The following is a 13029-nucleotide window of genomic DNA, read 5'->3' on the forward strand; positions in this document are numbered from 1 at the left end:
ACCTGTCACTTCAAGGACAACTACTGACAGTATGTGGTTGCCAATGACAAAATTCAAACTTTCACGTGAAAATTACAATTCTGAAAAATGTAATCTGTCACCATAAACTTAACTGCTTCCCAATACTTACTTTTCTGACAAGGTCAGTGGTAATATTAATCAATTTAATTTTATTTTGTATGGCTAAAAGCAATACTTCTGACAAGACCAGTGGTAATATTAATGAATTAATTTTGTATGGCTTTTTCCAAACTGAAAAAGAGACCAGTGGATTTTAAGAATATGAAAAGTTCCTTGGTATTGTTTCTGACTCCACGTTGCAACTAACTAAACTTTAAGAAACCATCACTTGAGTATTTGTGTAGTACCAGAGAATATCCAGTTACTTGAAAAGATGGTAAGAATACTTCTCCTTTTTCCAACTACATTATCTGCACAAGATCAGACTTCTCCAGATACTTCTAACAAAATAACAATTCAATTGGTCGAATGCAGAAGCAGTATGAGACCCAACTTCCTTCTATGAAGGCAGATATGAGAGCTTTGCAGAAACATAAAATCATGGGTCTCTAAATAAAAACGTTATTTATGTTAACACGCAATGAGATTATGTTTAAATGAATTAGCAACTATTTAAATTTTTTCCCATTTTGTTTCAGATTCTCATAGATCCTGATCAGTTTTATTTTCTATTACAATAAATACTGATAAACATAACTTACATAAGCAAAAATTGTTTGGGGCCTGCAGTAATTTTTATGAACGTAAAGGAGTCCTGAGACCAAAAAGTTTGAGACCAGTTGTAACTTATCACTAAGAAAACAGTATTATAAATGCTAGCTAGAATCAAAACAAAGGAAATTGCACAAGAAACAAGATTAAAGATTTATAATTCTTAAAAGTTTGTCAGAAGGCAGACTTTCTGACAAATCTGCTTTGACTTACCAATAGAGCAAAATTTATAGTTTTATTTGGCAAATCTATCAAATAATTTATCTACTAATCTAGAGTATTTTTCAAAATTACTTTTCTGGTAATAAATTTTTGTTTGTTTGTTTGTTTTTTGAGATGGAGTCTCGCTCTGTCGCCCAGGCTGGAGTGCAGTGGTGTGATCTTGGCTCACTGCAAGCTCTGCCTCCCGGGTTTACGCCATTCTCCTGCCTCAGCCTCCCAAGTAGCTGGGACTACAGACGCCCTCCATCTCGCCCAGCTAGTTTTTTGTATTTTTTAGTAGAGACGGGGTTTCACTGTGTAGGCCAGGATGGTCTCGATCTCCTGATCTCGTGATCCACCCGTCTCGGCCTAAGAATTTTAAAAATAAAGTTAAGCCTCTGTCTTTCAATCTCAGGGCAGTTTCTACTAACTCACTGTTTGTAAGACCTACTGATTGATTTGTCTTTTCAGAGCTGATGATTTTTTTTGGTCAACTCATGTTTACTGGCTTTGTGACTTCTTACAAGAAATTAGTTTAGGCTTAAGAATATTTGTCAACAAAAAACTAAGTACTCTTAGAATATAACTTTTTAAGAGCAAAGTCTTTAATTCAATATTGCCAGATCTAAAACAGTGCCTAGATGCAAACTTAAAGTTTCTGCATTTTATTGTATGTAAATTATTGCCCTCAAGAAAAAATACTTCTATAAAATAGTGTCTGCCACAATAAATGTTAAATAAATTGGGTGACTGAATCCAGCCATCTGGGTCATCTCTAAGATAAATATGCCTAACTAGAAATACTGCGTTTGTCAATTTCAACCCTAGTATGTACACCTAGTTCTTTTTGAACAGTTAATGAATTTTGTGATTATGGTAGAACAATATCCTAAGACTAGTAATCATGAATAATTATCCACATTGTATAAAATGTTTTAAAGAGACCTATTACATTCGTAGTGCTGAAATCTAGAATTTGGGTTAATTTTCATAAGTAAAAAAGGTAAGATGAGAAAAACAGTCCTAGGTTTTTAAAAAATATTTATTTAAAAATAAGATTTAAAAAAATACAGTACGTAATACATTTTGAGAAGTAAAAATTCCACAATTTAAATTAAAAACAATCTGCAAAGAAAATAGAAATATTATGTGAATAAAACTAAATCACTACAATAAATTAAAAACAACAACATTGTTCTTAAGGTAGATACATGGTGTGATTTTCATTTTAAGAACCAGTGTAGACTTTTCATCTAAACAAATACATATCAGCTGCATGGTTCCCACTTGTCATTTTCACCCATTTTACTCCCTCAATCTATTCTTATATCCCTCAACCACTATTTTCCCAATTACCATCAGCACAAGAAATGTTGGTGAAGATTTTCTTTAAATTCTCTCAGGGAAAGACAAGGTAAAAATAAAAGACAATGCAAGGAAAACAGCACTCAGATCTATACATATTATGCACTGAATAATACAATGCTTGACAAATTTAAAAACAGGATCTTCCGATGGCACTTGGAACATACTACTATCAAAATAAAAGCATTTTAGGGATATAATACTAGACAGAACTTGGGGTTCACACACAATTTTAGGAGCCTCAAAAATAACACAGATTTTGGCTATTCATTAAACTTGCCAGTCAGATCACACACAAAAAACACTAATTCCAGGGACACAAAGTGAGCTCATACAGCATGATCCATGTGTGCTTTGTCCTTCAAAGAGCCTATCTTTGTCTAATTTTTTTTCTTTAAAATGTTCTTCTCTGGGAGACAGTGAATAGTGGTGAATTCTCTACTACTCAATAACTTGAAAAAGTACTACATTCAGCCACACGCATTTAAACCATGCATAAACAAGCCAAATTACTCAGAATCAATATAGTGGCAACATAATCTAGGGAATATTGTTGGCAGATTAGAGAGAGACAATGTTACTTCATCTCATTAGGCTTTCAAACAAATTTGGCTTTCACCTCTAATGATTACGTTCATCTAGATTTCTACATATCGTTCAAATGATCTGAAGCCACATTTCACGTAAACTTCAGACTTGATTCTTTTTTTCCATTCAGAATTCACTGCAAAACCATATACTGTATCTACATTCAAGGAGAGGCTGATTTTAGCTAACAATAATGCAAAATATTTTCGAATGTGATTGTCTGCTTTTCCAATACACACACTGTCACCTTCTTGCCAGAATGATTAACCATTTTGGCTGCAGTTGTAAGGACACTGTTTTGAGAGTTTTAAAGGGAAAAATTTGGAACCAAAATAGTATACACAGCAGTATTACATTTGGACAATTACATTTGAAAGGTGTTTTAAATTATGAGTACACTTAAAGGGTGTTTTTCTTCATTTTTGTAAAATGAACTACTAAGCAAAATTAGTTTTAAAAATAATCTTACTCTAACTTTCTATGTAAAGTAAGCAACCATATCCAGACTTTTTTTTTTCATTAAGTTCAATTTTCTGTTATCAGTTTTGCTTATTAAATCAAGGTACATATGCATTTCCTCTTCGGAAAGCATCTCTCTCTCTCTCCGTATCTCTCTCTATATGTATCTACACACACATATGTACACATACATATATATGTACACATACATATATTTTAAAGGTAGTCTTTTATCTTTATTTGCAAAGTAGACAAATGGCAATATTATTCTTTAAAGCCACTAACGATTACACACACACACACACACACACACACACGCTGAATTCTTGATTTGTAATGAGAATGAACCCTTAACTCTTCATTTTAGTATTTTGTTTCAGTGTTCATTAAAGTGCCCAATAAGCTATATAGTTCATTTATATAAATAATATTAGAGTTCTTATTTTTTTATTCATTGTTGCAGAAATAAAACAACTTGTGAAAAGTGCTTCAATTACCTTTTGTAATTTCAGCCTATCAAACTACCTTTTAAAGTAGCCAAGGTATATTAAAATACAAAATTAAAATCCATACATGCCTAACTAAAAAAAAGTCCAAATGAGAAACATTTAAAATCCATTAAATTGCCAGAGCGGCATGCAAAAAATAAGATCTGTTAATCAAACTGTTCTTAGTAATATTAAATTCTACTTTATAAACACACAACGATGTGAGAAGAAAACGCAGTCAACCCAAAAGAAAATTAACTCTTTGGTACAGGAATTAAAAATGTCACTCAATGCTAAAGTGAATAGCACCAGGATGTTTTATAGTTGTTGAGGTTATAAAACACTAACTTCAGGCACCAGTAGGTTAAAATATCATCCAATGCATACTGGCAAGAATATATAGCTTGCAATACGCAGACAAGCCTTCCATTTAGTTAACAGCCTGCAAAATAAACCCTGTATTTAGTCAAACAGGCAGGCGAAGCCACAAAAAAGCCCACAACTTTTGTTAAGCTATTTTGTCCACATCTTTGTTTATATATAAAGCTATCAATACCAACAAAACCAGTGTTGAACTGTTATAAGCACGACATTACATGTTACAGATATTCAAAATACCAATACAAATGGAGACCTTCAGGGTATCAAGAACTCCAAAATATCCCAAATGTTAAAGTGAAAGCCACCCTTATATATTGTTTATTTTTCCTCTGGTGACAAAATTTTCTATATACTCAGTATCTCTTCTTTGCAATAAGAGATTTCCAGAAAAGGTACCAGTTTTTTCAAAGTTTGGGCAACCTATTCATTTCTCCTCTGCATTAAATAGCTGTGTTTTCCACATTATTGTTAACAATTCACGTTACCATACTCTACACAATTATAATATTTAAAACTAAAATATTTATCAAAGGCATCCGACCAACTGAAGAGAAACATCAATATAAATTCCTTAAGTTAAATAATTCAAACTAAATGTTTATATGCACTAACAACTCCTCCAATAAAAATGGTATAAATAAGAGATAAGGCTAAATGATTATAGCAAAGAGAATTTCTGATGTCAGTAACTGGCTCCAGTCAACTCTGTTGCTGAGATGCTGATTATTCATGCCCCATCTAGCCTTCTCTCCATCTTAGTAAGTTTTTGGATACTCACTACTCATTTGTACCTATTCTCTAGGATGGACAAGGCAAAAAGAACATAATAATAGTAAAAAAAGTAATGATAATGGAAAATACTAGTAATATCAATGACTTTTTAAATACCATTGTTATTTCTGCTTCAAATTAGCAGGCAGTATTGCAACATCTGAAAAACTGACAAAGATGTATTAAGTTTTGTTGTTAAAAACTGCACAATGATAATAAAAGAAATCAGAGAAAAGTCACTTTCCTGAAGTTAAACCATCATCACCTCAAAAGTAGCAGAAATGCTAAATACTGATTAATACATAGAATTACAACATTGGTTCAAAACAGTTCAAGCAAGTTGGTTCTAATACTTTCTCACATTGTACTGTGGAATGTTCTAGAATTCAACTGAGAATGACTAAATATAGAGCATATGAAATTTGTGATTTATAGATAAATTCACAGAATGATTTCTAGAGTAAAAGTTAACAAACTTGGGCATTAAATAACACATTCATTAATTATATAGTTAATACTAGCAAGTAGAACACATTAAATGTACATGGCTTATTTGCTACACTTACCAATACTTATGTTTTTTTAAAGCAGTAGTAGAGTTGTGTGAAAATCTAATATTTGTATCTATTAGCAAACTACTCAATGTTTGTATGTGTGAATTTTATCAAATAAATTCTAGATATATCTATGTATATTAGAGGTCATGTCAGAAACTTATTTAATAAAGTAACTATAGGTTATTAAACTCGGTAAACTTGAGCTAATCTACTGACGCAAGAGAAGCAGAGACTAGAGAAAAGTCCAGAGAGGGACTAGCAGCTCTGTTAATTAATATTAATGGCATATTAAACCAGAGCTTGATACATTGTGATTTTATAGCAATACATGTGAAAACACTCAAACTGCCCCAAGAGCTATCACACAGAAAATTGTGTGGCCATAATCTAAATCAATTCACACTTCCTGGTTTGAAATGTTGTACGTTATAACTTAAGTCTTTATGATTAGCATTCAGAATTAATACACCCTTTGGAGCAAAACATATCACCAACTAGTTACTTGTATGGAAGTGACTTGAATGTCTAACAAAGAATAGTTATCGTTAGCCATCATACTTAGAGAAAAATGCCTCTATGCATTGGCAAAAATACACTGATGTTAATTCTGACAGACGTTTTAACTCAGCTGTTACAGTCAACACTATGTATTATGTTCTCTTTCATTATTAAAAATAAACTATGCTTTTTTCTGAAAAAGACTTAATATGTTAACTACAATTTAAAATAGCTATTTCTAATGTTAAGCACAAATATTTTTAATACAACTCTTAAGCAAAATAGTATTTTTATTATAAAGAAACATCAGCTAACTTGATATTTTTAAACTGTAAGTCTGGGTTACAAAGTAACAATCGCTCTATAACTGAATGCCTACTGCTTGACGGGTCCTGAACTCAGTTCATCTTTGCCTACAATCTTAAGCCTACATGAAGCCCATAAACACTTTTGTTTGAAGAAAACAACAGTGACAAATATGATTGTTAAGGAGGTGTAACTTACAGTATCTAGGTAAAAATCTTTCATTTCCAGAAGGCCGACAAATGACTTTACTGATGTAAAAACATCCTTTAACATACATTTTACTTAAAATCAAATGGAACGTTTATAAAGAAATACTTCAGTCCAACATACATATTACATCAGTAATCTTACTGCTCACAATTATTTTCTAATGCCCAACACCTTTAGTTGTTTTCACAGTTGGCTACCAAAACTATAGATATAACTCTGGGAAAGGTAAAAAAAGAATAAAGAAAAGAAAAGGAAAAGTATACAAAGAATCATTAATCTCTTAGTTATTTAAGGCATAAGCCAGTAAAAAAAATCATTTCAAAACTGAGTAAAATAAACTAAATGTAGTTTTTTAGATATTCATTAAAACACAGTAAATGCTTGGTTGTCTTTGTAGCTACATTTTTGTTTTGTAATAAATTGGTCACTTTAAAGTAACAGCTTTTCCAATTCTAAGGAATTGCTCTGCCAAAGTAAGGTTTAAAATAAAATACATAAAATAGCTTAGTTTATCCTAATCTAATATAAATTTCTGATTGACAGCAAGAATATAATGGGAACGTACATAAATGAAGCAATGCAGTCATCACATTCTACGAACTAGAAATAACATCATAAAAACAACATGTTCATTTTCATAAAATTTTACATTTTTGTACATATACTCCTCCTAAGTTTATACTTTTGAGATGTTCAGAATGTGGCTATACTATTTACTTATGGGGCAGTAAATCTTTAGAGCCAGTATAATTACATCAATTAGCCAAAAGAGGGCGCAGAAAGAACACCAGTAGATATGCTTAGGAACCTGACAGTTGGTTTTTCTCTAGTGTAGTCTAACAAGAATTAACAATACCCACGGGAGGGTTAGGTATGCTAACTGGGGAATACTGCAAGTCACAGTGTAAGTATATATAGACATACTTTAACATACATTCTTATGTAAATATACTGATAGATAGCATTTCTGCCATTCAAATAAAATAAGCGTATGCTTTTCTAGTGTATTAGTGTGTAGTCCAATAATTTAGGGGAACTGACTACCGAGGGATCAGGACCAGGAAAGCCAAAGAGGAAGAGGGAAAAGAATATGTCCTAGAAGTGGTAAATCTAGGGAAAATAAGAACACAAATCATCACAGTGGGAAAGAGACCCCGCCCAGTACCTTTCAGTGTACCTACTGCTACTACAGGAAGTATAAATTAGCTACAAAGTTCTTTAGGGGATCTTCACTTGGTTCTGCTGTTTTCTCAAGGTCCTTATTTGAAAGGAATGTATACAATATAAGGCATTCAACTGATATCGACCTACATTATCTATATATTACTTCCTTATAAAAGTTCTGTCACCAGGCCAAATGGTGGCCAAATAGCTTGCACAAATTCCAACCCATTTGCCTGACATTAACATTCTAATTTTGTGTTTCACTAAGCTTTATAAATATATTTCTTCTATTTAATTTACTACGTTTCTTTTCAGTACCAATAAATACGTTCGTCTGTCACTTCGGAGTTTGTAAGTAATAAAGTATTCCAATTAGAACATGAAAAACATGATATTGACATCTCTGAGAAGTACTCTATTATTTCAGAATATGCTATAAGATATTTACAATTTCTGAAAAGAACTAACCACAGTATAGACAACTGACTAACAACGGTAACCTTCTGTTTAATTATTTCCCAGGTATTGTTCCTTACTTTCAAAATTAACTAAAAGGAAAATATTAGCATGGTTCACGAACAGTAGACTTTTTCAATCTTCTCTTCAAGGGAAAGACTGTGAGTACATAAATTTTTTAAAAACATATATGAGTTTTGCAGTATTCTAAAGGAAAAAAATTAAAAGCTGAGTTTTCAAAGCATACTAAATGTCTTTTCATACAAATGTTCTATGCCTTGCGAGAGAACGTCACTATTAGTAATTTACATTTGTATAAGGTTAATGATAAACACAGATCATTGTATTTTATTATTTTAGGGTCACTTCCTAACACTAGCTACTAGTAAAAGGTCTCTCAATGCAAATTAGAGCCGGCCAATTAAAATTTAATTTGAATTTAGGGATTATTAAAGGTACACAAAGTTAGTGACTTTTTTCAGTAGTAGCGTCCTATAAATAAAATTTCTATATGAGCTGGCCAATATATATAAACCTTCAATGTGAAATTTTACATCTACTAGTACATAAATAAAAGTAAAAAGTATAATCTTTTCAAAAGCACAATATTCCTCTTTATACTATACATTACATATTATCTAGTTATACTAGTATTTTAAAAACATATGCATTCTAATGTAACTGCACTAGAAAAGGTAATTGTGAAGTTATTGCAAATTCTCTCCCTTTTGCTCATTAAAATCTTAGGGTAAAATAGGAATACATGCCCACCGATCAGGAGTTCTCCTGGGAGCAAATATTTCAATCACCATCAATAATTACAACAGTAATGGTGAAAACTGAAAAATTATTGTGAAAAAATTTTTAACATTTCCTTTATAGTAAGGTAGGTAGTTGGTGTTTTACTTCAGTGGTCCTTTAATGTTGGTTTTGGTGAAGAAAAAAGAAGAAAACATAAAAAAGCCACTCCTAAGAAACCAATGCCCGTTTTTTGTTGCTGTTGTTCACTCCTATTGCTGCTGCATTTTTAAAAATGTTGCAGCACATTTAAAAGTAAAAGTTATTTTAAATTGGATTTGAAAAAGAAAATGTACCTATATTACAAGAAGGTGTATCAACTTTTGTAAAACCTGAATAATTAAACTTAGATTTGGTTACTGTTTAAAAGTGATAATTTTAAATAAACATCTGAAATTTACCATAAATTAGAATCTGTAACACTGTCAGTACTAAAAGAAATTATGTACAATTATTTCATCCTAATCACTGCCTTTTGAGTTTAATAACAAAAGCATTTAAATAAATCCCTGTGGAAAGCTAATTTGAAAGTAAACATGCTTTAAAACTTAAATATAGATCTTGTATTAGTCCCACAACAGGATCAAGATCACTATTAACATAAAGCCTGGGGCACATTATGATGCCTAAGATTGGTGGGTGGATTTTAATTGACTTGAAGACTGTCATAGTTCTATTATCATAAAACCTGTAACGCATTTCCAGCATGGAGGACCCATCTGTGCCCACCATCCATCTGTTTAGACATGATTGGCAAAGTGGTAGGGAACTCGCAGTGGTTGCCTCTGCCTGAAAGGAATGAACCACAGGATCTTCCAACGAGTGCCAAAAACTTCTGAGAAGGTCTGCTGCCATGGCTTTCGGGGCCTCGATCTACAGAAGACAGCATTATTAGTGAAAGACAGCACTCCCATGGTGCACTTCAGTCAGCTAAAACAATACAGGTTGGCTGGGGATCCATTACTGGACTCTGATGAATTGTGTCCCAGCATCATAAATACAGCTTTTCTTTCATTATGGCATGCAGCTGAGTTTTAACTCTGGATAGCAGATATTGTATCTGTGTCGTCAATCAACCGAGCACAACTTTTGAAGCAGAGGAAAATCTCAGGATTAACAGAATGTGTGTCAACAACACAGTAGCAAATCTCTTTTGATGTACTTTCAGGACAAATAATTTAACTTACTTTAGTTAGACAAGGCACAAGAATGATCAGCATTTTAGTGTGAAAACTATCACGGCTGGAAAACCCCTACTGTAAGACTGGGGTAGGCTTGTCTAGCACAGGCCTCAGACAAGGCACCAAAAAAAGCCATCATTATATTATCTTTCTACTACATGCACATATTTCTCAAATATATCCAGTTCTTTCCATTTTTAAATAATACTATATACTTCAGTTTTATACTTACATATCTTCACAACAGTTTGACATCTTTTCAATAGATGTTGTATCCTATTAAAAATAAAAAATTATATTCAGATGTAACAAAGTTATTAAGTCTTTATTCTGTATCCATTCTATGATGTTTTTAATCTTATTCCAAGAATATTCTAAAGATTTAAACAGTTTATATATGAGTATTATGAATTTTAAATGATCTTTCATGCATTGCTGGAATCCCCTTGGAAAAACAAAATCAACATTATATTATGCAAAAAAACCTATTCAAATACAAAAACCTCACAAAAATTGTGAGAATATCACTTCATTAAAATATAACCTTTTATTACACTTGCTTTCTTGACGATTCCTTTGAAAGTCTACAATCTACTTTCAATTTAACTGTTAGTGAATATGCATTAAAAAATAAATACTAAAATGACATATGAAATAAACTAATGAACAGAAAACTGCCTAAGAGAGGGCTACTGGTTCTAGGTTTCTGTAAACAACAATAAAACTCAACAAGGCAATCTATGAATTTGTCATGTTACAACATCTATTATTCTGAAAACTAAACTGACCAGAGTTCTTTTTTAGCAGAAAAATAACTTTTTTCATAATACAATTCCCTAATTGTATGCTTTCTATAAGGCTCTAACACAAATATGTTAAAAAAAAAAAAAACACTTCAACAAACAAGATCGCTTCTAGAAATGCTGATTTAATTTGTGTTATCAGAAGACTTACCATTAGACTGGTAAATTGTTATAAGTAATAGCCAAATAATCAAAATACAAATTACACAATCTTATTTTTAGGTATTTATTTGTATTTTAAATATACTTTGAAACAGTGCAAAAGAGTACATTCATTCAAATACACCAAAAGCTGGAGAAGTTTTCCTCTTTTTATCCCTTACTTTACCTTAACACTTTGTTTACACATAGGTAGACTTATTAAGCAGTACGATTCATGCAAACACTTGTGGCTACAAGTAAAATCTCAAGAACTTATTTGGCTGTAAAACTTTTCCAGTGATGCTAATAAACAGCACCTTCACTCAAAAACATCTCTTTAGAGATGTTAAATAAATAGCTCATAATATTGAATTCTCATTACGAATAGTTGTATAACTACAGTTAGCCTATATAAGAGAAAATTAGAGAAAACTGATCTACTTTTAAGATAACTAATAACCAATAACAGAGTTTCATTTACAGATTTTCCAGGAATTTTTTAAAAGTTATAAATCAGCTACATATTCTATATTCATTAGTTTTCCTATGAAGCTTTGTAATTCAAGGTATCCAGTGACAATTCTATTAATAATTAACCTTTCTCAGCTTTGTTGTAATTTCCTCAAAATGTCTTACTTTATGAAAACACAGTCTACAAACATATGAGAACACTGATTAGGGTCTCAGAGGAAATTTGGGCTTCAGGTTCCACATCTGTAAAGGAAGTAAGTGAAGTCATTTTAATGGTTTCTTAGAGTTTTGATAGTGACACATTGTTCCAAAGCAAGTAAAACAGCTTGTGCAAAAGTACAAAGAAAAAGATGAGATAGAAGTCAAAGAGAAAGATGAAATAGAACAGCTATTAGGAAACGTATATGAATGGCCTAAGATCACAGATGTGGACAACACTTAAAAACTATAAAGTATTCCATGGTGTATAAGACAAAAGCAAGGTCAGACTACTCTCACCAGGTAAGATTAAGGGCAATTTTTACTATGCAGAAATTACAATTTGCTTATAATCCTGAGGGATTTATTGGTGGCATTAAAAAAATCTACTTTAAAGATTTCAGATTTAGATTTCATACAGAAAAAGCTTTTATTTTCAAGTGTTTTTGATACCTTTCTTGAATCTGTTTTGGGAAATAACTAGCATACTATCTATTAAATCATCATAAGCATGGTTATTCGGTTATTCTTTCAAACCACGTGATGCTTACCATTACTTTATAAGTAGGATTTGTGAGGTTGGCCAAAATAGGCCATTTTTTTCCTCTAGAAATGGCAAATGCTCATCTCTCTGTAACTCTGCTATCCAGAATACTGTTATAAGTACAATTTGTATTTTAGCAACCAAACATATCATCAACTTTTTGCACTGGTGCTTACATATAACATACCCAGAGCAATACAAATTAGGTTATCACATTCACTAGCAGCACAGACACAGCAAACCGGAAGAGGACAGGGGTTACTACTATCAAGAATACAAAAAACCACAAGTTATCCTCAAGTGTCAAATTAAGTTTAATATACTTTTGGAATAAAAAAACACTAAAATAATTAAAATATTTTGATGCAGATAACTTCATTCGATACTAAAGACTCAACACAGTGCTCATCATGAAAGGACCAATAAGATAACTATTATCCTCAAGGAGTTTAAATACAAAGTATAAGTTCTTAGTTTTATGTAAAACTCAGCTATCCAGAGAAATTCATTTTTCCAGGAATGATAACAAACAAGTTTTTACTATGTGTTGTCTATAAGAACACTTTTATTTATAAATATTTACTCCTTGATTACAGTCTAATGATCAAAATATCTAAGACTTTCCTCAGTCTACATGACCAAGATATATGAGAATGATGTACTACTTTAAAAACTGGACGTCCTTAAAAATAATGAACTAGAAACAGCAAGACATAC

At 31.7% G+C, this 13029-nt stretch overlaps 1 protein-coding gene across 5 annotated transcripts in view; it reads right to left on the reverse strand.

Annotated features, from left to right (window-relative positions):
• Positions 1 to 1960: 1960 nt before the first annotated feature.
• The window catches only part of ZDHHC21 (zinc finger DHHC-type palmitoyltransferase 21), a 74539-nt gene continuing 63470 nt past the window's right edge, over positions 1961 to 13029 (reverse strand). For 4 of the 5 annotated variants that reach the window (XM_033237382.1, XM_033237381.1, XM_033237380.1 and 1 more), the window contains 2 exons: positions 10388 to 10431; positions 1961 to 9847 (listed from right to left, as the gene is read on the reverse strand). In XM_033237382.1, the coding sequence (XP_033093273.1) occupies positions 9715 to 9847; positions 10388 to 10431 (177 nt within the window). In that variant the 3' untranslated portion in view covers positions 1961 to 9714. The remainder of the gene's footprint in view (positions 9848 to 10387; positions 10432 to 13029) is intronic. The other variant, XR_004443484.1, reaches the window with a different exon arrangement.

Source organism: Trachypithecus francoisi, unplaced genomic scaffold (assembly GCF_009764315.1).
Source record: "Trachypithecus francoisi isolate TF-2019V2 unplaced genomic scaffold, Tfra_2.0 Lachesis_group16, whole genome shotgun sequence".
NCBI classification, from domain to species: Eukaryota; Metazoa; Chordata; class Mammalia; order Primates; family Cercopithecidae; genus Trachypithecus; species Trachypithecus francoisi.